General features: G+C 40.7%; 2 protein-coding genes across 3 annotated transcripts in view; both read left to right on the forward strand.

Moving 5' to 3' along the window:
• The window catches only part of abcc3 (ATP-binding cassette, sub-family C (CFTR/MRP), member 3), a 48,349-nt gene extending 43,225 nt beyond the window's left edge, over nucleotides 1-5,124 (forward strand). For both annotated transcript variants that reach the window (XM_051418824.1, XM_051418825.1), the window contains exons 25-31: nucleotides 161-287; nucleotides 1,045-1,146; nucleotides 1,710-1,856; nucleotides 1,948-2,106; nucleotides 3,087-3,253; nucleotides 3,347-3,541; nucleotides 4,319-5,124. In XM_051418824.1, coding sequence (XP_051274784.1) covers nucleotides 161-287; nucleotides 1,045-1,146; nucleotides 1,710-1,856; nucleotides 1,948-2,106; nucleotides 3,087-3,253; nucleotides 3,347-3,541; nucleotides 4,319-4,430 — 1,009 coding nt within the window. In that variant the 3' untranslated portion in view covers nucleotides 4,431-5,124. The remainder of the gene's footprint in view (nucleotides 1-160; nucleotides 288-1,044; nucleotides 1,147-1,709; nucleotides 1,857-1,947; nucleotides 2,107-3,086; nucleotides 3,254-3,346; nucleotides 3,542-4,318) is intronic.
• Nucleotides 5,125-5,256: 132 nt separating this feature from the next.
• wfikkn2b (WAP, follistatin/kazal, immunoglobulin, kunitz and netrin domain containing 2b) lies at nucleotides 5,257-14,919 on the forward strand. Its single transcript, XM_051418827.1, has 2 exons — nucleotides 5,257-12,339; nucleotides 12,597-14,919. Exons 1-2 carry the CDS (start codon nucleotides 12,154-12,156, stop codon nucleotides 14,145-14,147), a joined length of 1,737 nt encoding a protein of 578 aa, XP_051274787.1. The 5' UTR covers nucleotides 5,257-12,153; the 3' UTR covers nucleotides 14,148-14,919.
• The last annotated feature ends 6,872 nt before the right edge of the window (nucleotides 14,920-21,791 follow it).

Genomic DNA, 21,791 nt, shown 5'->3' on the forward strand with positions numbered 1-21,791 from the left:
TTGATTAACAAGTGAACTAATCATTATTTTATGTATGAGACATGAGAACACTGTGTGCATAGAGTATTTATACCAGAAGGGTTAGGGTTAGGTTCCTCAGCTCTCCATGAGCTCTGACGTGTTGTGTGTAGTGTAACCCTGCTATAACACTGTCGTACAGGTGGCTCGGCGTGCGTATCGAGTTCATTGGGAACTGCATTGTGTTGTTTGCTGCTCTGTTTGCTGTGACTGGAAAGGAGAATCTGAACCCCGGCCTCGTGGGTCTGTCAGTGTCTTACGCTCTACAGGTACGCTACGAACTAACAACTGTAATATGAGCTGATCTATGAGGATCTGTAGCATTGAACTGTTAACAAATCAGCAGCTGGGGTTAGTTTTATGAGCCCTAGCATAGATAGGTAGCTAGGACAATATATGCTGTCTTTTTTGATACAGTATGTATATGTCACCAGTTTTTTAAATGTTTAGTGTTGAGTCAGTGTTCCCCACGTCCGATGTTAAAGTTACAAAAACGTATTAGTTTTATATTGGGTCAAATTACTAGGGGCAAAGGGAAAGGAGCCACTCTTATAACCAAGTCACAGAGAATTAACACCCAAATCTGCAGTTCAACACTGTTGAATTATAAACGTGGATATTGTTAATAGTTCATACAATTGAATTGTTAATTTAGGTTGGTATGGATTGTACTACTATGTGTACTACTACCAGATGGAGAGCAGAAGTTGACGTTTTGACCCATTTATTCATGATCTTAGCTAACTATTTTAACAATGTATCTATGAATTTAAGCTATTTGAACTATTCATTCTTTCAGCTAACTATTTAGCCCTCTCTGCTCCGCCTGCTAACGTTTTCACGCACAGCTGACTTTTATATGTGAATATATAAGTCTAATTATAATTTATAGTTTTTCAAATTAGTTGAGCTAATCCACGTCCCCCCAGGCAACAGCAGGAGTGCTTACTGGGGATTACTGAAATAAGTTATATGGCATAGAAAGAGCTTTTAAACAACACTCGAAAGACTGCATTAATGTTGTAGGTGACCATGTCTCTGAACTGGATGGTGCGAATGACTTCAGATCTGGAGAACAACATAGTAGCGGTGGAGAGAGTGAAGGAGTACTCTGAGACCAAGACAGAGGTATGTGTGTGTTTTTTGTGTACATACACATTATGTCCTCTTCTGCTCCCTTCGAATATTCCACAGAAGCTGCAGTTGGACTGTGCATGTGTTTGCTTTCAAAAGTAAAATAGTGTTGGCTTCGTGCTGCAGTTAAAAGCAGGAATTTACCCACATTCCAAAAAACTGTCCTGCTGCCAAGTCATGTTCTCAAACAACACAGGACCTATAAACTATAACTAGATCCAGAAATGTTAAGATTACCTGGTGCCAACAAGGGCCCCTCTGATACATAAGACTAACAGGGCATTTGTACTGTACACAGTGTACTTTTTCAGCAGCCATCACTCTATGTGCCCCTTCTAGAGCTGGTATAGTTGTTAGTGAAAGCCTTTGTTTGGAGCATCCAGTGTGTCCCAGAGGGGAAATAAATGTTTGGCAGCTCTGAGTGACTCTGCACGCACAGAAGTCCAACTCTCCGAGTGTTTAGAATGATAAACAAATCAACTCTGCAAAAAGCCCAGCAGGGTAATGAGTTGTTCAGAAAGTTTTCCTGGTCACAAATGCTGCGTTTGTGTTCATAGGCTCCCTGGGAGGTGGAGGACAAGAAGCCCCCACCTGAATGGCCCATGGAGGGAAACGTGGCATTCCAAGACTACAGCGTTCGATACAGAGAGGGACTGGACCTCGTCCTGAAGAAACTCACACTGAACGTCAAAGGAGGAGAGAAGGTGGGGAGGGTTTGACAAGGCGATCAATAAAGAATAAGTGGATCAACAGGCTGGCTTCATTAATCAGAGCTCTGTGTATGTTTCTGTACAGATTGGCATTGTGGGTCGTACAGGGGCCGGCAAGTCCTCAATGACGCTCTGCCTCTTCCGATTGCTGGAAGCTGCAGCAGGAGACATCACCATCGACGAGGTGAAGATATCTGAGATAGGTCTGCACGACCTGAGGTCCAAACTCACCATCATTCCACAGGTACACAGCACACACTCACTCACACACACACACACACACACACACACACACACACACACTAACACACACACATAAGACAAGGGTGAGGAAAAACTTCTCATTTAACAGATATCAAAATTTAAAGCCTAGTACTTCTGATGGAAATATAATATATTTATGATATAATGCATGGCAGGATAGTAGCAGCCTTCATCAGATTGTGTTCCAGGCTGTGGTTGTTGTTCACCTCTCTGAGTCTCTAGCAAATGAAAAATGAATGAACATTTTAGTGCTAAAATGACTAGTGATTCATTTTTGAGTTAAAGATAAAATATAAGTTTTTATCAGCAGCTTAAATCCCTAGTATATTTTGTGTCTGCCTTTAAAGGAATAGTTTTGGCAAATACGCTTATTTGGTTTCTTGCCAGGAGTTAGATGAGCTGATATATATTTAATCTAAAGCACACTAATGAACATATTTTATGTCAGTTGCTCAATCCATACAAAAATCACAATGTCAAAACTACAAGTTGTGGTTTTACTGGGAGTTCTGTGCTGGAACTGTTCCTTGTTGGGAGCAGTGACTCCCTGGTGTCATTATGAGGTTGTCAAGCAACCAGCAGCCGCCAGAAGTCACTTGAAATTGTCCCAGCACATAACTCTTTTTACCTTCAGACAGAGCCAGGCTAGCTGTTTCCAGTCTTTATGCTAAGCTAAGTTTATCATTTGCTGGTCCTAGCTTCATATGTAGTGTACAGATATGAGAATTACATCAATCTGCTTATCTGACTCTCACCAAGACAGCCAGTGACTATTCCTGAACAGAACATGAATTCAATTCTGTTTGTAAATGTCATATTTGGGTTTTGGATTTCTTAATGTAATCTTAAAATAATAATGTGAATACTGTTTCTACTGCACATGACTTAAAGCTACTAAACATACTCCCAAGCCACCAAAACCAAATAAATACAGGATTGCTCTCGTTCTCTCTGCCAAAGGAGCCTGTGCTGTTCTCTGGCACACTGAGGATGAACCTGGACCCCTTTGAGAGCTACACTGATGAAGAGGTGTGGAAAGCTTTGCAACATTCTCACCTCCACAAGTTTGTCAGCAACCAGCCGGCAAAACTGGAACTGGAGTGTTCAGAGGGAGGAGAGAACCTCAGGTGGGCTCAGAGGAATAGATAAACGTTGGAATGAAAGGTCGTAGCTGCCAGACACACTGAAGGTTCTCTGTCTCTGTGTTGTTGTATGTACAGCGTGGGCCAGAGGCAGCTGGTGTGTTTGGCTCGAGCTCTCCTGAGGAAGACCAGGATCCTCATCCTGGATGAGGCTACGGCTGCTATCGACCTGGAGACGGACGATCTCATCCAGTCCACCATTCGGACTCAGTTTGAGGACTGCACCGTCTTTACCATCGCTCACAGACTCAACACCATCATGGATTACACAAGGTTCAGTATACGGTGTATGAATACTTGCTTTAAAGGAAAACTCCAACACAAAACCTTTAAAGCTGTAAATCATTCAAACTAATGTGTTGTACGTGACATGCCATCATGGTAAAGTATTTGCAGCAGCACTCCAGTGGAGAACATCTGGAGAACTGAATCATAATGAATTTCATGATTCCAAGTTATTGTAAAGGAAGCAGAGACACTCATTTCTTCATCAACAGTGGTCAGCTAGAAGCAGTACTCACATAACAGTGAAACCACTGAGGTTTCGGATCTTCTCAGTGATTGTCAAAAAGCATTCTGGGATATGGACTAAAGTAGAAGTAGAAAAGCAGTATGGCTCCACCACAGAATGAAATAATAACATGTAGTAATTATGGAATCCTAAGAATTTATAAACAACACAAAGTACACTTAATTGTACTTTGTAATACATTTAATTGTAATTAAAATATGGAGTTTTCTCTGCTTTAAATCATCAAATATCTTTGGGTTTTCAAATGAATACATTTAAAGACTGAGCAACTGACATTTTATAGACGAGAGCGATTAATCGATTAATCCGAGGATTGTGATCACTGTGAGCCTGTGTGACATGTATGCTGGTTCAAGACCATGAAGTGCCTTAAAAACAAGTAAAAGCCAACATGATATGCGACATAGTCATAATAAGGTGGAGTTGACCTTAAAATGCATATGTAGATGCATTTAGCATGTTATGAAAAAGGATGCAGGCTTCATGAATGAATCCTTCTCTCCTCTCTCTTCTTGCAGAGTGCTGGTGCTGGACAAGGGACAGATAGCTGAGTTTGACACTCCCACAAACCTCCTATCACAGAGAGGAATCTTCTACGGCATGGCTAAAGATGCAGGACTGACACAGTAGAACCGCCTTTTTGTCCCAATGTAACAAACCAGGGTTGAGGATCAGCTCAGCTTCGTTCAGTCTGACTCTGAGCTTCAGAGCTGGCAGTGGAACTGAAGAGTTTCTTTCAGGGCACTTACTGCTGGTTTTGACTTAAGCCTGAACTCCTTTGCAGACTTGGATCAATTAGCAGGTGCAAACACAGCATACATACTCCTCTGTGATTGTCTTAAGTTTCTGGCACTGACTGTATTGTCCTGTGTGGGAGGAAATTGTCTCTTTGGCATCTAAATATGAAAGAACAAGCCATATGTGCAAGTACTAGTTAATCCAAGTCTGCTCTTTAGTGCCTTCTACTAGCGGGATGAAGAAAGCCAGTGAATGTATCATTTTCTAACCGGCTGTCTGCTACAAAACTAACATCAAGAAAAGAAAAAAAAAAGGAGGAACTTTTTTATTTTATTTTTTCTACAAAGAAAAATACTGTGCCACTGTACTTTCCTCATAAGAAAAAAAACATACACTTTGTGATACACCCACTTATTTTTGTACTGTACCATTATTTAAGCTACTTTTTAAGGAATTGTTTCATCTAGGGAAGTTTGCTCAGTTAAATATGTGATTCTTTTGTGAACCAAATCTATAAAAAACTTGAATTCTGTACCACCAAAATATGAAATATGAAAATGCCTTTATTAAAAAAAAGGAAGAACAATGTTTGTTGTCTTTAAATCGGGCATTTTATTGTTAAGAACTAATAGATGTGTTAATTGAAGGGGCACTCTGATTTTACACATCAAGGTTATGATGACATTATTATCTGGTTGACAAACTGGAGGTTTGGACTTTGAAAGATGTGCTGCGTTTACTCATTGTCTGAAGAACTAGGACTAGATACAAACAAACACAAACAAACAGTGGCCTTTACTTGAATAAAAGTAGAAATACCACACTATAGAAACAGTTCATTTGAAGTCCTGCATTCAAAAAGTAAAAGTTCCCATAATGCAAAAGAAAATGTTTTATTTTACTTTGTTGCTACAGTTTTTGTTTTTCATTTAAAGGTCCAGTGTGTTGGATTTAGTAGCAACTAGCGATTGCAGATTGCAACTCCCTCGCTTCACCTTTCCCTTCCATCACAAATAAAAAACTAAAATCAGCTCATCACTGTATGCTGGTTTAGACCTAAGCTCTTGACAACATGTCATCATGTCAAATCATTTGTGAAAAAGATCCTCAAGATTTCTGTAGCTTGAAAGAAGCAAAAACAATGCAGTTTGCTACAATAGAATTATTAAGAAAAAGAAACTTTGTTGTTTGTCCAGTATTGTAGAGTGTCCTGTAGAAACTTGAAGCTACCAGTACTCATCCACTGAGAATGGACTTTACAGTGAATGAGGAGACATCTTGTGTCCAGCAGGAAAACTTACATCTAGGTAACATACATCTAGCAAATGCAAGGCTGTTTTATTTGAGTGCACTGGCAGCTACAACCGGCACTGATGTGTGTGTGTATATATATATATATATTTATATATATTTATATTTATAGGATAGGACAAATATTAGTATACGTTTCAAAACTTGTGCGACAGTGGAACATTCAAACCTTCATAAAGGAAATATTTATCTGTGTACCCAATAAAGTGAGTGTGTATTTAACAATAGTCCTAATGGAAACCTTCAGTCCTGGCGAGCTGAGCAGACACAAATATATGAAATATAATAAAATAATGTGAATGTAATTCCTCCAGTCATCCACTAGAGGGCACTCTCAGTCAATCAGGGAAGGACCTCTGTCTCCAGTCCCTTCACTGAAACCTTGTGTCAGTCAGTATCTCAGTATATGACGCAGTGTAAACTTTACTAAAGATGTCTGTGGACAGTTTTTACCCTTAACTTCTCACAACAGGTCACATGTGATGTAATATAACTATTATACTACTATAGTGTCAGCAGTAACCACACACAGGATAACGCCTTAACATCAGAGAAGGACAAATGTGCATAGTCCTTGCTGCAGCAGGTATGGGTCTGAATCTGACCTGTGGCCCCCTCAATCGTCAGCTGTCACTATCCATTATAGGCAATAAAAAAAAATATATATCTTTATGTAAAAGAAAAGGACAAACATGAATTGAATTGAGTTATTCAGACAAACAGATGAACATGGTCTCAGTATTTTGTAATTTATTAACTTTTAGCATCGTTTAACACTTACATACTGACTGGATTGTTCGTGGAGGATGTGTTTCATCACCTAGAGGTGAGAAAATGGCAATTCTCAGGATTGATTTGGGATTAAGATATCCAAAATAGAAATACACACACACAGACAGACACGTAGACAGAGTACAGCAGCATGACAGGACTAAGAAGACAAGTTCACCTCAGATCCCTCTGCAGCAAGATGTCTCTTGCCCCACACACACACACACACACACACACACACACACACCACGGCCTGATGTTCTACAGAAGAAACTGCGGTTAGCATTTCTCAATGTTTTCCTCCAATTACCGAGGCCGTACACACACTCTCTTTGTCTCTCCGACATGCAAAAAAACTGACAGATACTGATGGCCCGAGATGAATCAGTGCTCGGCTGCCAGCTTGCTCAGTAATGTCCCTGCCTATGGGCAAAGCTGCATGAAATGGCAGGGAGGTTTGGCTCTGGCCGGCTGCTGACTTGCCCCATCAGTTTGTGCTGCAGGCGCAGGAACGCAGTGACAAAGCAAGAAGCTCCTTGTTCTTCTTTCTGAACGTTGTTGCTCAATGTTACGTCTGTGAATACCAACCTGATAGGCTTCCTTGATGTTCTTTTGCTATATTTGGACCACACACACAGTCGTCTGTAAAGGTTGAAGGAATGGTTCAGCATTGTGGGAAACACACATATCAGCTTTTGCTGAAAAGCTCAATGAGAAGGTCAAGACCTCTCTCAAATCGGTACGCTATGAAGCTAGCGGACAGTTAGCTTAGCTTAGCAGCTAGCCTGGCTCTGTTCAAAGGTAACACAATCCACCTACCAGCACCTGTAAAGCTCACTAATAAACACGTTGTATTCAATTTGTTTATCTTGTTACCTTTGTCCATAGCCAGGTTACCGGTCTCCCCTTGTTTCCACTCTTCGTGCAAAGCTAAGCTAACAGGCTAATGGGCTAGCTTTATATTTAGCATGCCAACCATGGCAGTGGTATCAATCTTCTGATTGGTCTGACTCTTGACAAGAGAGCGAATAAGTGTGTTTCCCCAAATGTCAAGACTATTCTTCATAAACTTATAGAATATTTTAAAATAAAAATTGGAGCCCGGGTTGGTCCGCAGGAGTTATATTTTCCATCTTTCCTTTTGGCTGGCTCATTTACAAATGAGGTGAATTTCTCATTCATTGTACCATATGAGGACAGACCGACCCAAAATATACCGATACCTTACATTTCTGATTTTTAAAAAAGGAAACCATTTAAGTTTAGGACATTTTAAATAATTAAATTGGTTAAAGGAATAGTTTATAGGAATAGCCTACTGAGAGTTATCGTCATACACATGATGCTAGAGGTAGCCGCTGGTTAAAATGTTACACTACATGTCATTTGTAAACATTTTTAAAAAACTGAAGTATATAAACGAGTTTATGTAAGGATATGTAAGGAATAATGCCGGAGAAGGGGCCCATTATCGAGGGGCATATATAGGACGAACCTTAGTTACGACTTGGCAACGGGAGCTACATCGTATAACGTGCTAACCAGCGGGCTTTAGAGGTACTGGTAGGGGGATTTTGTTACCTTAGAACAAGGCTAGCTGTTTATGTCTTTATGCTAAGCTAACAGGCTGCTAGCTGTAGCTCCATATTTAACAGAATGACATCATAGTGTTATCAATCTCTAAAGCTCACTAATTATCACGTTAGATGTTGTTTGTTTAAAACATTAAAGTGTAACAGGGGTGTTGGACTCTTTACTGGGCACGAGCAGTGACTACCTGAAGTGGAAGTCTTTGCTGAAGCAAGGGTAGCTGATAATCCTTTTCCAATCGTAATGCTAAGCTAAGCTAACTGGCTGCCGGATGTCGATTTCTGTTGAACAGATATGACAGTGGACTCTTCTCATCTAACTCACTGCAAGAAAGCAAATTTGGCTTTAGGGTTGTGCATTAATCCTCCGTTGTGTAATATGTTATTTATAGTTTGATTTATTTTATATTTTTTGGTTCTCATGTCGGAGTGAATTTGTGCCACAAAAAACAAATCAAACCACTGATTGAACTGCAAATGCACACTACAGGGTACAATAAGCTCATTATTGGATGCTTAATAGTCTCATGTCTGAGCTCGTGGAACTGTTGAGTTTGACACTGGACTGAAGCTGGTGACTGAGGACCACAAACTTGCTCTTTAAATGGATCTCATATCTTATGTAAATTCACTGGTGTGTGGTTTCGTTCTCCAAACTACACAGGAATGTGGTTGAGGAAAGTTCCTAGTAGCTGTTACTTTTATTGAAGCTCGAATCCTCAAATAACCTCTCGCCTGAGGACGTGCCATTGGATGACTTTGTGCTTTTCAGGGTATACTATTATTTTATTCCACTGAAAGCCCTGTGTGTTGATGTTTTCCTGAGTGAAAAATAATAAGCCTATCATTTCGTACGCATCTGTAGCCCCGAGATGTATCCGTCTTCACTGGGTTTGACAGGAGTTTATTAATTCCGTATGAAACGTGTCATTTGTACATGACAGGTTCAGACTGTGTGAGGGCCGTGTGAGGTGAGCCGACTTCTTCCTGGGGGAAGTGACAGGATATATTTTGACTTTATTTATGTCAGCAATATGAACTCCGGGGGTGGATCTAGAGAAATATTCATGGTGTGGCAAGAGGGTGGCATGGAGACTTAAAGGGGTCTCAGAAATATATGCTGATTTTATCGCAAGTAATCCCATATATTAATATTTGCTTGTAAAAGCTCCCAAATGAAGATATTTGAACTCAAAAACATTACATAGTTGTGGTACATTAGTAAATCATGGCATTAGGAATCAATACATTGTTTTTTCAAATACATGTCTTTTTTTTATTGAACTTCTAAAGTCTAAAATGTGTCTTTACGAGATCAATAATACATTTATGTTTTTTAACACATTCCTTTTTAAATGTATCTAAATTAATGTGTTAAATTTGTCAAACTAGGGTGTCAGCTGGGGTGGCCAGGCATTTTTAGGGGTGCCACCCCACTAGATCCGCCCCTTTTGAGCTCTTAAAATTTACATCTAAAAGTCTGTGTGTGTCACCGAGGAATTTTTGCAGAAAAAGTGACCAGATAAGAGAAGTACAAGATTGTAGGGTTTGCAGTCAGTTCATAAATCACTGGAAAGACCCCGACACACAGTAAATACCTGTTAAAATAAGCTGATACAGTTAATCATACATGCAGAATGTTGTTTGTCATTGGAGAAAGAGAGCAGATATAATCCTTCTTACAGGATTGAGACCTGCAGCTCTGGAAGCTCAGCAAGCTCGAGATAAACAGGTTTTATTTATTTGCTTGTCATGCGCACACACACACACACACACACACACACACACACACACATAAACAAAAAATCACCATGTCTGCATCAGGAACAAACAATCTCCTGCACCAACACTTTGACACAGCGGGAGTCCACTGTTATTGCACTGGGAGGCGGTCTAATAGCTCCCCTGTCCTCAGCTGAACTGTGGAGGAAACCAGTCGAAGTAGTTTACACAGGAAAGGAATGAGCGGCGCAAATTATAATAACACCTTCATTCATTAAAAGCTCTGCCAATGCACACGCCCACTGTATGGAGCACATCACCTGATCTTCAACACACACACACACACACTACATCTTTTTACTTGTATTGTCCTCATCTCACCTCTGCTGGCCTACGAATCAGATTTGAAAAGGGTTGTAATCAAGAGTTGTGTTTGCTATTTTAAGTCCTCGGTATGAAGCCAGACTCATAAATGAAATCTTGAGTGTTAGGTGATAACCTGTTATAATGTTACAATTAAGCTTTTCTTGTCAATATAATGTCCTACTGCCTGTATCGGCAGCAGTTTTAATTTGGAATTTGTGTGTCTGTACATTTCCATAAATCCACACAAAGTAGTTGTATGACCCAACTAATGCTGTGTACAAAGACATGCTTTGTAAGACGTAGAGCATGTTTAAGTCTACGGCTGAATGCTGGTGGAAGAATGGAAACTGTTGTACAGCAGCAGCCTTGTATCATTGGTCACATGTACTGTAGGTACAGCTGAGACAGGAAAAACATGCCTCTGTAGGTCTTTGAATCGGCAGAATTGAACTTACTGTGAGGTTTTTAAACAGCTGATGTCAGACTTGAATTGACAGTAATTCAAATCTTTTGCACAGCAATTAGCATAAAGGAAAAAAATCTGTCATAGTAAAACTCTGTAGCTACAATGTGTGAAAGGCCAAGGCAAATGTTTATTCAGTCTATTATTATTAATATACAATTATCTATTCAGTATAATCTAATCAGTAAGACTTTTTACAGGAAGCTCTGAATATCAGTTCTTTAAAAAAGCAGCTCTCACATTTATCAGTGGACTGTCTGAGGTAATGCACCAAAGTGAGGAGAAAATTTATTTATTTGAACATATTTCTTATTATCATTTAAACCTGTATTTATTTATTTTTATTCTTGCCAATTCTACAGATTATAATCTTCCCACTTCTCATTTTGTTAGATGTGTTATGAATGTGAAAGTAGTAGTTATATATATGAATCTCTTTGATGTTTGTCAAGCACATCCTCATACATTTCCTGTGGGATTTAATCTACATGTATCCAAAAATATGTGTATTATCCAGGAGGGGATTCAGTGTAATAAAAGTGGTCAAATTTAAACAGAATTTCAGCACAGAATTTGGTTTTTAAAAAGTGCAAAAACAAATATGTTGAAATGATGAGAATTAAATATATTAACAATCTCAATTATTATTTCATTTAATTCCTTCTGTTATTCTATTCTTTCATCAGGTAAGTAAACACATACTGATTTACATAGTTACATATAAAAAAAGTTTCTAAATATGAATAACACACCATCATGCATATATTTAAAGTATAGTTAATGTGTGTACATGTGCGGCATCATTTCTAATTATTGTTACTAAAACGGCTGAATTAAACATGGTCGGTTTGTATTAACTGAACATGTGGTTTTAGTTCGCCTTGTCGTTAAATAATATTGTTTTTTAAAGCAACAAATTGCCTTTGAGTCTTTTCTCTCCGTGCGTCTTTGCGCACAGTGCGCTCTGGCGCCGCTGGAGCCCGCAAAGGGTTAAACGGGGTTACCAGCAATCCTTTTAACAGGCAGGTGCCCCGCCAGTCCCAGCCCAAAGCACACCACTGACTTCTGAAAAAGGTTCTTCCAGCATCTCAGGAGCAACTCGTAACTGTCATGTTAGTCGAAACTTGGCGAGTGATGTCGGCGGTGATGGCTGCAGACCGGCAGTATAAATAGAGCATCATCGCCGCAGAAGTGAGACACCAAACTGGATCAATCAGCTGACACACAGCGTCCGGACCTGCAGACTCACACACGTGTGATGCGCTTTTGAGTTTTTGTCGTCGTTTCACCTATTTTCATATTCAGAGAAGTGGAGTTTGCTCCAAAGAAAACTTTCAAACCTGATCAAAGAAAACTTTTTAAAAAAACAAAAAAACTGTGTCCAGCTCTGGAGATGTGGTGGATGTTGTTTCCACGGTGGATCTGGTTCCTGGCGTGTGTGTCAGTGTGGATGGAGCACCAGGTCGGAGTTCTGCCCAATATCACTTATTCACATGCGGGGATCTGCCCCAATGACATGAACCCCAACCTGTGGGTGGATGCCATGAGCACCTGTACCCGAGAGTGTGAATCTGATCAGGTAAAGTATTTAATTAACCTTTTAGAATTAAATATCCTGAACTACTTGACAGTTTTTATATGTGAACTTATTTTGCAAGAAATTTCTGTATTCTAAAAATGATATTTGACATGTTTTTATCCACTTGCATCTCTCCATCTTATCTAAATTTAATTCAATCTCTCTTCTGTCTATTGTATCATTGTTGACTTTATGAAAATACCTTCCAGATGCATGTAGCCTCCTGAATCTGTAATGTCTCTCTTCTCCTCTTACAGGAGTGTGAGTCCTTTGAGAAATGTTGCCAAAATGTGTGTGGGAATCGGAGTTGTGTGGCAGCCCGTTACATCGACGGGAAGAAAGGCCCTATGGGAATGCCCAAGGAAGCCACCTGTGCCAGTTTTATGTGCACCCAGCAGGGGTCTGAGTGTGACATCTGGGACGGCCAGCCGGTGTGTAAGTGCCGGGACCGCTGCGAGAGGGAGCCGCACTTTACCTGCGCCTCTGACGGCATGACCTACTACAACAAATGCTACATGGACGCAGAGGCGTGTTCCAAGGGCATCACCCTATCTGTCGTCACCTGCCGCTTCCATCTCACCTGGCCCAACACCAGCCCTTCGCTGCCCCAGGCGACCACCCTTCGTCCTACCACTGCTCCTCTTCAGGCAACTATCCCACCTCCCACTGAGCCTCAGCCGCCCGTCATGGTCAGCAGCCCTGCTTACCAGACTGTAAATGTGGGTGACACCGCTAGCTTCCTGTGTGACGTGACAGGTCGTCCCCGTCCTGAGATCACCTGGGAGAAGCAACTGCCAGTTGGGGTGGAGAGGGTAGTCATGAGGCCTAATCATGTGCGAGGGAATATGGTGGTCACTAACATCGGTCAGCTGGTCATCTACAATGCCCAGCCGCATGATTCAGGCATCTACACCTGCACGGCTCAGAACCCGTCTGGCTCAGTGCAGGCCAACCACCCACTCACTGTGCTGCCCACAGAGCCACCCAAGACCCCCGAGCCCAAGAATGTGACCCGCTGCCTGCCTGAAGAATGTCTGAAACCCCCTGATAGCACAGAGGATTGTGGGCATGACCTGGAGAAAGTCAGCTGGTACTATGAGCCCAAGACCAACAACTGCTTCTCCTTCACCCACTGCCAGAGCAACAACAACAGCCAGCAGCTCAGGAAGGCATTTGAGACATACGAGGAGTGTATGCAGTGCTGCGGTCCAGAGCTGTCAGGCCCTTGCGGGCTCCCCAGCCTGCAGGGCCCTTGTAAGGCCTACGAGCCACGCTGGGCTTACAGTGCCACTCTACAGCAGTGTCAGTCCTTTATCTACGGAGGATGTGAGGGCAACGACAACAACTTTGAATCTAAAGAAGCCTGTGAGGAAATGTGCCCCTACCCAAAAAACCACCACTGCAAGGCCTGCAAGCCGAGAGGCAAGATGGTGACGAGCTTCTGCCGGAGCGACTTTGTCATCCTGGGTCGCATGACGGAGCTCACAGAGGAGAAGGACTCTGGCCACGCCCTTGTGACTGTGGAAGAGATCCTCAAGGATGAGAAGATGGGTTTACGCTTCTTTGGGAAGGAGCCTCTTGAGGTCACCTTCCTCAACATGGACTGGAACTGCCCATGCCCGAACATCACGGGCGCCGCCGCAGAGGGACAGGTCATCATTATGGGCAACGCCAACGATGGCATGGCCGTCCTTCAGCCGGAGAGCTACGTGGGGGCTTCCAGCCCTCGTCGTATACGGAAGCTGAGAGAGGTCATCTCTAAGAACACGTGTGACATTCTCAAAGCGATCACCAACAGCCCTCAGTAGGGTTAGGGTTAGGGTTAGGGATATAGTGTTAAAACCTGACTCCACTCCAGCAGGCTGTTATCTTTTGAACATTATTTGCAGTAATGTTTTGAATTAGGACCATTACTACATTTAATGGGTTTCTTTCTGTTTTCGAACGTTTTCAGAAGTTCCTCATGAGGAACCCTGTCATATGTCTTTTTTTGTGGTCTGTTCGCAGCAGAGTTTTTCTGTTATGGTGCAGCCATTGGTGTTGATTGAAATACCATGAGACATCCATCATGATCCTCTTGTTACCATAATCCCCCAGACTCTCCCCTCATGCCCTTTCTTGCCTCCACTAGAAATGGAGATTGCAGACTTGCACTGAAGCACAAAACAGACACGATTGAGTCGTTATGTACATAATTTAACTGTCACAAAACTTTTGATTCTTTTATTTACCAGCGGTATTTCCTCCTGGCACTTTTGATATGAGCACACTCTTAGTTCATTTACCCTATATTTCTGTTTTCATGTTGTATAAATACATCCATAAACCTGTGCATACAGTACAACAAGGTAGATTTGGTTCATCCAAATGAATGAGTTGTAATATATTTTATTAACCACCACATTTTCTCACAATAAGTCATTTATTTTTGTATCTACTTGCTCTTACTTTTTTGGCTATTTATTATCATGTAAGCTTTTCTTTTGTCTTGCTTTTGTACTTCACATTCTGTCTGAAACTAAGTGGCATTTTGTATAATTTTATAGTAATGCGTGAAGAAAATAAAGATTTTGGATTTTCTTCATTCTCCTTTTGTTGATCTTTTTTCATATGTAATATTGAATTATATTTTCATTTTAGAGCAGACTGTTTTATCTCTTGAAGCCTTTAGAAACGGGTACACAATGACTTTAGTGACCAATCTAAGTTAAATTTTGTTGGCTTTGGTGCCTCTGTACCTGTTGGACAGAAAGCTCCCTGTACCTGTGTGGTTAATCTGACAGGCTGTGATAAAAGAGACATGGGAATAGCATATCCCCAGCCCACCCTGCCCCCCTACCCCATTCCCCAAACAGAACCCATCCATTCTAAAGACCCCTGTGGCATTGTAAAAACGTTGTTTTGCCTCCATGATCCAGTCTAATTGGGTAAGGAGCTCAAGCTGTAAACCTCAGATCCACTCCCATACAAGAGTTATGTGTTTCATGCCGTGCCAGCAGGCGTCTCTGGGTTACTAGGAACAGGCCTTGGTGGGTTTCGACGAGGGTGTTCTACTTCCCAGATGAGATTCTGTTTCTCCCATCCAGAGTGGCGAGGGAGGCGGGAGATCAGCCCATGTACGGTGTTCCTTTACTGGCAAAACCACCAGGGAGCTCAGACCTGCACTTCAGCAGCTGTTGAGGCTCTGGAGCAGAGAAATATTAGATCTGCAGCACCTTGGAGCACATCAGAAAGCAATATAAACAACATATCAACAACACAAACCTACCAAACATTCTTTTCATTGCCAGCTATTTTATCACTTTTCAATACACACTAAGAACACAGTTTGTGTAGTTTTATCTAGAGTTTACACACTGATCGTTCCTGCGCACATCATGAGGTCAGTGGGTTGAACTGGTTCTGTAATACAGCTAATTCTGAAGCTAATAATGTCTTATTATGTACTGCTGGCTTTGGTGAATAAATAATTGCAGCTTTTACAGAATATGAATCCTGAACACTAAAAATAAACTAGTATGATCCTGTGTGAGTACTGTCCCAAATGCTGCTTTAAAAATAGGAGTTTGACCAAATAAAATACAATATAAAGAAATATCTTAAATAGGTGAAATAATGACTAATAAGTGAATAATAGGGGAAAACATGGGCATTAGGGTTATTCAGAGATTGAGTGGTGCCCAATCTTGAGTTTGGGACACTGCCAAGATAATATCAAAAAGGTCAAACAGGCATGCATTTAGACATGCAAACAAGTAATTATTTGGTTTATATATGTGTATGTCTATGTATGGTACATCTGTAGATTCCATGCGTATACTGGCATATGCTTTTCTGCATGTATGTATATATTTACGTCCAAAAATCGAAATACTTTTTGTAAGTCAATATTATAGGTTACCATAAGTGAAATGAGTCCAAATTTGAAGTTACTCATAATTTTGTATTTAATTCAGTATAATTTGGATTTACCATCTAATAATTCTGATTTACCATGAATATTTGTTTTTTTCTTTTCTTGGCAGAAATGGGCTTCTATTGCAGTGCGTATATTATGTTTATTTTTGGTATTTCCTGGGGTAGCGAGGTAAGTGAGATAGTTTGGAGATTGACATGGGTAGATGGTGGTTGAGTGGGATGGTTTAGAGGAGAAATTATTTGTATTTTTATTTACAGGATGATATAATACAGTTTATCTTTACATTTACATGATACATTCAAGTTAACTGCCTACCTGAGTACACTACCTGAATGACAAAAAGTACTTTTGTGAAGTACTTAACACTTTCAACTCTTCAGGCCTCTATAAAACCCTCAGAGTGACTGTATCTAATCTTGTTGGTTGAACTGAGCACAACTCACACAGAGACCATAACAGGTGATCAGGAGTCAGACTACAACATTTTTGTAAATTGTTATTTTATGGGCATTTCATTAAATAGGGACTCCAGGAAATGAGAGAGAGATGCAACAAAGATCTGCAGCTGGACTCAAACTGGGGACATTGTGGTTCTTGGTTTAAGGGCAAAGCTACAGATAGGCCCCACTTTGCAACATTTGAAGCAATCAGCCAAAAAGCTTTGGAACCACTGGATTGGGGTCTCTCTAAACCACAGACGCATACTTATGGTTTCTTAATGGTTGTTAGTGGTACATATGTGCACACTATTGTCCCCCTTATGTATCTTGGATTGACTCCAATTGGTGAATTTTATAGCATTCATAGGTGCAACCTACAGTTCAGCTGAGGGAACTAGCTCAATTATCAAACTGAAACTCCACAAAACAACCTCAAATGCCATGAATTATTTTTCTTCTCCTCTGATGTTCCAGCCTATGTCCATTAAAAAAACACCTTTAACCACTTCAATGCGTAGTCTGGGGTCTACAAAAGTACAATTTATTATCAATTAAAATTCAGCATATTCAAAACATGTGTGATCATTATTTTTGAAGCACTTTTATGCTTTTCTAATTTGAGTTGGGCCAAGTAAAGAGGTACACGAGTTATGCTTTGATATGCTGTGCAGAATTTTTGCTCACATATTTTTTTCCTCTCCTTCCTCTCAGGCTTTGTTGATTTGATGGGGTCATTGCGTTCACGAGCTCAGTTCACACAAGGCAGGAATAGTCAGTGTGGTCCATGCAAGGCTCAGATGTAGACCTGCACTAGGTAGAAAGTACACAGCAGACAGCAGACAGCAGGACAGTAGAGCCTCCTTGACTCTGTCTGTATTTCTATGTGGTGCCTCCAGGTTGTGTATCCAGAGGAGATCGGACAGTAGCACCTGTTGAACACATCAGCTAGCCGGGTGGTTTAGGACCTTTGATTCATGACCTGCATCTGTTATGGCCATATCATTTGGAACGTCTATTGAAAAGATACAGTAGCCACTCACACGCATTGACTGGAGATGAGCAGGATCCCATGGCAGTATATCATCCTGGGGCAGCAGCAGCTGAAAGGTTTGATGCTGGTAGGTGGTAGCTGCTCTGATGCTGGGAGGTTGAGATCATCTGCTCAGGATGGTGAAAGGATTGAGAAATGCTGTCATGTCCCTGAATCACACTCAGAGGTGGCCTTGAGGAAGGCACTAAACCCCTAAATGCTGCTTTGACAATAGACCTTTTTCATAGCAGCCATTTATTTGGACATGAAATATTCAGGTAAACACAGGTGTTACCAATGATACTAATTAAGGCTCTGTTCCATTTAGTGGAGGAGAACCTTTCTAGTGAGCCAACAAGCAGAATAGCACCCTGACTCTGTTTGACCTGAATGGAACAGAATCTTAATTTAGTACCATTGGTAACATCTGTGTTTACCCTAATATTGCATGTCAAAATGGTTGCTGTGAAAAAGAACACACTGATGTGACTTCACAATGTGTTTCAAAAGTGTTGAGTCATGTGTATGTTACGGACTGATTCAGGGTCAGCACGTAATGAAAGTTGACAAAGCATTAGTTGTAGCTATATATTGTAGCTGTATCTATCAATTGAACTTGATGCCTTTTGGTTGTTTTTATAAATGTGCAAAAGTGTAAATGTATAAACTGGGTACATTCTTTCTCATTTAAACACATATGGAATATAAAACTTGTATTTACCTTAACAAACCTGCTCATGATGGTCATTAGTGCAGGTCATAGAGTGTATTTGTCCCTGTTCCTGCAGTGCAGGTAACGTGGCTCTGTATTTGTAGAGGTTGTGTGAGCCACAGCATCCTCTGGTGTTGACTGAAGCTTGTGTACATAAAGTTTGGGCTGCTACAAGTATTCAACACAATGAGAAAGATTCATTGATAGCAGGGTGGATATATTATAATACTAAAGAATGCCCTCAGTGTCATTTAAAGTCTACTAAAGTAGTGTTGACTGGTGTTTAAATGAATAGATATCTGATCAAGGCTGCTGCTACCTGCAAATGTCCTGAATGCCCAGAATCCTGCTTTAACTGTGCATACAGAAAATATCTGATTAAAATTTGTTTTATTTTTTTTGCTATTTTATTATCTATATGGCAGTAATGTCATAAATACACTGCAGAAACAGCCATTCTAGAAACCAGAAAGATATTCTTAAATATGATCCAATTTTCTTGTATTGAGCGAAAACAATCTGCCAGAGGGATAAGCCAATTTTGCTTGGCTAGAATTCTTAAAACTAGCATAAAACCTTGCCACTGAAAGACTGTAATGGGCCTTAAAACTAGAAAAAATGCCAAAAGTTAAAACAAGTTGTGCTCATTTCAAACAATGAAAACTCTGGTTATAATTATTCAAGACAAAGCTTATTGAAATAAGTATTGTAGTCACTTTATTTAACTGAATTTAAGAATCTATATCTTAATATAAGATTTGGTAGCTGTTCATTTTGCAAAAGAAGTTTTAAAATCCTCTGTCCACTCCCTGCTCAGCTCCAAATTGCAGACAGACACAGCTAGTGACTGGTGAACCTAGTGGAGCGTTTAGCTGCTAAAGGTCTGGTGGCAAAGACCCGACTCCAGAAGCACAAGTGTTGATCTGTGTCTGCTGGATGTGTAATCAATTGTCTGCCAACACAAGACTGGCAATGTCAGGGATACCCACTGGTTGGCATAGATGATCTTACCTTCACCTTATTGCAAGTCAAATTTCTATATAAGTTTAATAAGAAAGCCTCAGTTTGATTCATGGCTGACTGGGAGTTTCAGGGTGCTTCCCAGTGCATGCTTGGATACTCTCCTGCCTATTGTGACCCCTTATAGGAGCAAGCAGGCAAAAAAAAGACTTCATGAACTTGCTACATGTCAGCTTCCAGGGATCATGTGATCAACTGACGCAGTAAACTTTCACCTCCACTAGAGGGCAGCACAAGCTCACATAACCCGTCTAAGATCCATACTGAGGCACAGGACTGTGTGCATACAACATCACTTCACTTCCTATCTATTAATGTATTTTCCCACAGACTCTGTGTAGCACTGAGACAACTTCTGAGCCCAGTGGTCCATTGTCAATCCGCAATGCAGGAACACGTTCAGGGAAAAGTAGTTCTGGTGAGTTTTACTGTGCTCTGGTGGATCAGGTTATCTAAGGCCCAGATAATTGACCATGTAATGAAGACACTAAAGGGAGCTATGCAAATAGACTGCAGCGTTCTGTCTCCCATCCAGCTGCTAGATTAAGCTTTTTACAACCTCACGCTGTAAACCAGTTACTGAGCCCGCGGTCACTTCCGTTCCACTGCTGCTGCTGTCCTTATGTAATGAAACGGCTGGGACAACATGATATAACCACACATGCTCACATACACACAATGCACACTCAGCAAGTTTCACTGCTTGGAGCAAAACAGTGACTGACTGGTGGGAAACGAGGAGAGAAAGTGCATCCTCCTTTCATTTATTTTCATGTCATGTGGTGACGAGATAACCGAGTGACACCTTCAGAGGCAGTTTATTGTCCTTGATGGATTGCTCCTCAATGTTGGTGTCATGAGTGTTTTCCATGCATATTGAGATTTTATGCCGATTGTGTGATACTGAAATCCTCAGAACAGTAAACATCAGCAAAGATTACATAACGGCGGAGTGCGTTTCACATTAAACATTTAAATCAGAGCGGAATGTCATGTGCTTGATTACTGAAGGTATAAGGTGATTTGTGTGTGAGGCAGTGTATGCATTACACAGACGATGTAAACAGAGAACGGGTGTGTGTGTGTGTGTGTGTGTGTGTGTGTGTGTGTACAGTCTGTGTGGTCAAGGGTATAAGTACAGTAAATTAGTGCTTCATCACTGGAAATGCACATACCAAGCTGCCAGCTGATGATAGAGAAAAAAACATGAATTTCTTTGTTTGAGTTTGACATCTGGTGTTAAAGTGAAATGAACAGGCTCAACATTTTGTCCTCTTTCAGAGACTGTCTTCGCTTCGAGTACGGAGGTTGAGTTAAGGCCTACCTAGCTTGCCAATAAAGACTGGAAGCAGGGCGAAACAGCTATCTTAACTCTGTCCAAAGTGAAGGAATATGCCTACCAGCACCTCTAAAGCTCAAATATTAAATGTCAATGAACAGTTCCAACAAGTAACTTGCCCCTAAAATCACAAAGGGTTGTTGCATTGGTTCTCGTACGGGTTATACATAAGATAGCTTAAGAGTCAGCCAAGCTAGCTGTTTCGCTTGCCTCCAGTCTTCTATACCTTTTTTTTGTCTGTACGTATGCAAACAGTAATGCAAAAATGTGGTTCTGCAACTATTATTATTATTATGCATTCTACCCAGAGGGAAATACAAACCCAAGACGCTTTTGTAGATCTTGCATTTCTTTAAAACTTTATTTTTGGTATCTTTAAAAACCTTGACATTTCAGCTAGAATTAAGTATAAATTTCCCACGTTTAACTGATCCACCAGTGAATCAGTGATGTAGAAATACTTTTAAAAACATTCCAATGTCAATACAGATATTCACAGCATACCATCATGTTGCTGGATGGTAGGAGAATATACCTTTGTGTGGTTAAGTCCATTAACCATATTTTAAAAAATTGGTAGAATATCTACATTTAAAATACCCAACAGACTTCATTAAAACCAAAGAAATCTAAAAGAGACCAAATAAAAAGAAAATTAACTGTGAGGAAAAAAATCTGCTGTGATTACAGAATAATTCATGTGTTAATATCTCTCTTGGTGAACATTTGGGGGGGGAGACATTGTTTTATTTGTTTTAGATGTGGATAGTAAGTGTGTGTATATGTGTTTTTAGTGGAGGAGGGGGAGTGTTGCTGCATATACAAGTGCTCGCCCACTCCTTTATAGTGTTTTATTTTTGGAACAGCACACAGGCTGGTCAGGAATAGAACAGCAGTCAAGTGGAATGGGTTGTCAGCCTGGAAGGCCGGTCTCTGCTCTGTCTGTCTCTCCTTTTACTTCCCTCCATCTCTCCTCTCCAGACAGGGAGCGA

The sequence above is a fragment of the Dicentrarchus labrax genome, unplaced genomic scaffold, assembly GCF_905237075.1.
Source record: "Dicentrarchus labrax unplaced genomic scaffold, dlabrax2021, whole genome shotgun sequence".
NCBI lineage: Eukaryota > Metazoa > Chordata > Actinopteri > Moronidae > Dicentrarchus > Dicentrarchus labrax.

Excerpts from the sequence above, each read along its gene's own strand:
- wfikkn2b (XM_051418827.1), top strand. The coding sequence starts at position 12,154 with ATGTGGTGGATGTTGTTTCCACGGTGGATCTGGTTCCTGGCGTGTGTG. Across the intron at positions 12,340-12,596 it reads GAGAGTGTGAATCTGATCAG|GAGTGTGAGTCCTTTGAGAA; the intron begins GTAAAGTATTTA and ends CTCCTCTTACAG.